The 4,724-nt window shown below is 38.1% G+C and overlaps 1 protein-coding gene across 3 annotated transcripts in view; it reads right to left on the reverse strand.

The window, feature by feature from the left end:
* Positions 1–4,724, reverse strand: part of smurf2 (SMAD specific E3 ubiquitin protein ligase 2) — a 297,299-nt gene that overhangs the window by 33,396 nt on the left and 259,179 nt on the right. For all 3 annotated transcript variants that reach the window (XM_043715043.1, XM_043715044.1, XM_043715042.1), the window contains one exon: positions 2,399–2,502. In XM_043715043.1, the coding sequence (XP_043570978.1) occupies positions 2,399–2,502 (104 nt within the window). The remainder of the gene's footprint in view (positions 1–2,398; positions 2,503–4,724) is intronic.

A 4,724-nucleotide genomic window follows, 5' to 3' on the forward strand; every position in this document is an offset into this window, starting at 1 on the left:
ACTGGCTGCCATTCCGAAAAAGAACCTTTTATCCCAACTCTCTGCCTTCTGTCAGACAGTCAATCCTCAATCCATACCAGTAGCTCACCTCGAACACCAGGGGCCCTCACCTTGCTCAGCAGCCTCCCATGTGGCACCTTATCAAAGGCCTTTTGGAAGTCTAGGTAGACCACATCCACTGGTTTCCCCGTCTAACCTACTTGTCACCTCTTCAAAGAACTCCAACAGGTTTGTCAGGCATGACCTCCCCTTACTAAATCCATGTTGACTTGTTCTAATCCGACCCTTCTCTTCCAAGAATTTAGAAACCTCATCCTTAATGATGGATAGGTAAATGCATAGGTAAATGTGCTCCTTCAGAGATACAAAATACAAATGCTCTGCAATGTTAAAATCAATTACCAGGTCAGAGCATTTTTCTTCCACTTTTAAATCATTTAAAGCCTTTTAAGTTCAGTTCAAGCATCACCTAACTGTAAAATACCTTGAGAATGTAATAGTTCTGAAGCTCATGGCATAAATTGGCAGGAGGAAACAAATTCCTTCAGTAAAAAAATAGGCCTTATAAAATGTTATTCAATCACCACAATTGTTTGCAGAATTTAAATAAAATGTTTCCACATTGCAAAGACTATCCTCAAAGTGGTACAGATAATATTACTCCGACCAGGCAATCTACATAATCATTGGCCAGCTATCTCTACCTGTATGGACATATATTCAGGACTGAAGCAAGCACAGCATTTACTATCAAGCCAATCTTGAGCTGTTTGGCATTTGATCTTATCATAAATTTGGACTAGATTTTAGCCAAGCATTATGACCAAACTAAATCAGATGATGGAAATAAGGAGGCAGTGATAAAAATTTTAAAAATATTTGCACTAAATAACAACAGGTAATGTGCTACCATTAAAGAAAACACAGCTAAACTAAAGCTAAAACTAAATTAGAAGACGAAACTGAAGCATAAAGAGATGGCAGGCTTAATACAAGAGAACTTTTGTGCACAACTATATTTATTTTATGAGCATAGTGCTAATAATTACAGTAACCAAACATTGTTAATTTCTTTATTCCATGTAATTTCCCCTCTCTCCCCAAGTGATAGAGTGCTTGAGGTAAAATAATACAAAGTCAGCCAGTCCTTGGGAAAATCAAACTCTTGTATTGACCTGCTGACAATCCAGGGGTATTAATCACACTAACAGTAATTCACTAAACAGGAAAACCTGCCCATTGGTTAAAGTTGTTTACTTCAGGGAGGGAGAGAATTTAATTAAAATAGATTATGTAAGGGAAAGCAGAAAGAAACTAAATTACAAGTTCTGCAAATCATTCAACCTGTTAGTAACTAAAGCAGCAACTTTCCAAGTTCGACCTTCAGTCTGTACTGAGTTAGAAACTCTCAGCTGCTGTTCAGTGAAAACAGCGGAATTTGTTTTCGGGCCCCTAGAATTCCTGTCCCTGTTCAGTGCTGCAAGCAGAATTATGAAGGTCCGCAAAAAATGGCATTAGGTTCAGCTATGATACATCCACATGCAAACAGTCAGAATCTGCCAATGCTTGCCATGAAATTTGTGCATTAAGAATGACTACTCAGGTGACTAACACCATGAAATTATGCCAGGAAAGAATCAGCACCTTCAGTAAAAGGTAACAACTACAGAACAAGAGGAGAGACAAAAATGACATTCAAAACTAAATTAAAGTGCAAAGTATTATGTAATTCCATGTGGTCGTGTTTGGGGTTGGTATATTTCTATGTACAGGAAGGTATCCACTAGGTGGTGCTACATACAAAACCATTTAAAACTGACTGCTATCACAGAGCAAAATTACTATCTAATAACTGGGAAAGCAACAATACAAACATGTCAGTTAGTAACTTCCCATAACAATACTCACTATTTACTTGGTGGTTAAGATCATTTCCATATAACACCAGAATGAATGTTGCCTTAAGTCTACCATGATGAGTATTAAATTAAAGCGCAGAAACTTAATTCTCAGCTGCAGCAAGTAGTGTACACTCAGATCAACCACAATCCACACAAAGGTTTCAAGCTACAATTTACAAATTAGCAGTCAGAAGACGTCACATGCCCCAGGAGGTAGGGCATCATCTCTGAAGTGCCCCAAATTGTGAATTTTGTGTCTTTTCTGCCTTGTCCATTCAAGGGTAATCAGACAGATTAACATTTCAGCTCAAAGAAGAAAATTCTAGAAAGTGACCTTGTACCACTATTATGCATCTTAATGAATTGTTACAGTAGCAATGGTCAATTGACTTTGATTTCAGTAGCAATCCTACACACAGCTTATGGCAGCGGGTCCAGTGAAAAGAGGGGCAACTCATTTTTATAAATCTTCAATGCTGTAGATTAACATTATTTACCTAGCAACGCCTCCATAATCTAATCCTTCTTCACCACGGAATTTTACCATTAATCGTTTCCATAAATCTTTCGGTCTCATCTTCATTACTTGCCTATAAGACTCCTGGAAATAGAATATTCGACTATTTGTTAGTTAAAACATTGATCTAAATTATGAACCAAAGAATGAAATACTATAAAATGTAAAATCCCATTTCAAGTATTAAAAAAAAATCATTTGCAGCTTCCATTCCAAAAACATATCACTGTTGACAAAAGGGCACCTGAAAGCAATCCAATCCACATTATGCTTAATAAACACGATATACAATAGCATTCTGAGGAGCTTACTGAATACATGCTGCTGTGATGATTGAGTAATAAAATGCCATTTTTTTGAGACTAAGTGTTCCAATGGCAATTAAATACTCTAAGGAACCTGATCAAGGAGGAGGAAGGAACCCTAAGTTAAAAAAGTTCTGTGTATGTCAGCAACACTGGCCCCTTTCAGATGACTATTTAGTGAAAGAGTGGGGAGACTACGACATACTGGTATTGTGGCTGGACTGGTAATCCAGAGGCCCAGAGTAATGTTTTAGGGATATGGTTTCCAATCTAATTTTGATTACAGATTAAATTTGAATTTAATTAACCTATGTGGAACATAAAGCTGATCTTAATAACAAAGCTCATTATAATAATCAATTGTTGTAAAAACTGATCTGATTCACCAATGTCCTTTAAGGAAGCTAATCTGCTATCCTTACCCTACAAATAACTCCAGATCTTAGAGATGGACAACAAATAATGGTACAGTGAGTACTGCTTACATCCATGAAAGAACTGAAGAAAATGTTAAGAATATTGAATCTTTACCCAGTTACAATCAGATTCATATCTTCGTTTTAATTAAAAAGATAAGCAAACAAATAAATTAAGAAAATAAAATTAAATTTATCTTTGCAATACACAAATAGCAAAGTATAGAAGACAGCTCCAGTCAAGGAAAGCACAATGGAGAAGCCAGACACAATTTGGTGGACTATTTAGAATGCAAGTCACAGCCATCACACACCTGGTCACAACTCTGGGGAAACAATGCATGGCAAAGCAAAATCCTAAAGCAAGGAACTGACAAATATTGTATAAATCACAACTCATGGACTCTACTAAAAATCCACATTGCTCAAAAACTAGTTTTGAAAACCAAAAATGTCAAATTTTAAAGGATTAAATTGTTAATCAATTGTTTCAGTAATTATTTTCAACATTAATGCTGTAACAGCAACATACCTTGAAAGGTGAAAGACAGCTCAGAATATTAATATTTGAGAAGTTGTCAATCTGACAGCATATATGATCTTTGCTTAGCTAGGATATATCAACCACCAAGCTAGCAGATTTAATAAAGGTTACCTGCATAGGGCTTAAAACTGATGTTTGCAGGTTGCCTGACAACAGTTGGCATTTGAAAATTTCAGCATCATTTTTAAAAAATCATTCATGGTATATGGGTTTCAATTGCGGGTTCAGCATTTACTGGCAATCTCTGTTTATCTTTGAGAATGTAATGGTCAGATGCCTTCTTGAACTGCTGCAGTCCTTTTGGTGTAGATAGACCCATAATGCTGTTAGGGAGGGAGTTCCAGGGTTTTGACCCAGTGACACGGGAAAGTCAAGACAGTATATGGCTTGCAGAAGAATTTGCAGGTGGTGGAATTCCTATGCATCTGTGGCACCTGAACTTCTGTATGGCAGCTGTTGCAGGTTTGGAAAGTGCTGTCCAACAAGCCATGGTGAGCTATACATAGCACACACTGCTGCTTTTGTGCCTTGCTGTTGGAGGGAGTAAATGCTTGTAAACGTGGAGCCAATCAGGCATTTGCTTTGTCCTAGAAGATGTCAAGCTTTTTCAGTGGTGTTGGAGCTGCACTCATTCATTCAAGTGGGGAATACTCCATCATTGATTTGTACCTTGTAGATTGCGGGCAGTCTTTGGGGAATTGGGAGGTATTTGACTCACTACAGGATTCCTAGCTCAAAGTTTGTGAGAAGATTTGTAGCTCGGGTGCTCGTTGCTGTGGTTCTGTTCGCCGAGCTGGAAGTTTTTGTTGCAAACGTTTCGTCCCCTGTCTAGGTGACATCCTCAGTGCTTGGGAGCCTCCTGTGAAGCGCTTCTGTGGTGTTTCCTCCGGCATTTATAGTGGCCTGTCCCTGCCGCTTCCGATTGTCAGTTTCAGCTGTCCGCTGTAGTGGCCGGTATATTGGGTCCAGGTCGATGTGTTTGTTGATGAAATTTGTGGATGAGTGCCATGCTTCTAGGAATCCCCTGGCTGTTCTTTGTTT

Source organism: Chiloscyllium plagiosum, chromosome 24, assembly GCF_004010195.1.
Source record: "Chiloscyllium plagiosum isolate BGI_BamShark_2017 chromosome 24, ASM401019v2, whole genome shotgun sequence".
Taxonomy (NCBI): Eukaryota; Metazoa; Chordata; class Chondrichthyes; order Orectolobiformes; family Hemiscylliidae; genus Chiloscyllium; species Chiloscyllium plagiosum.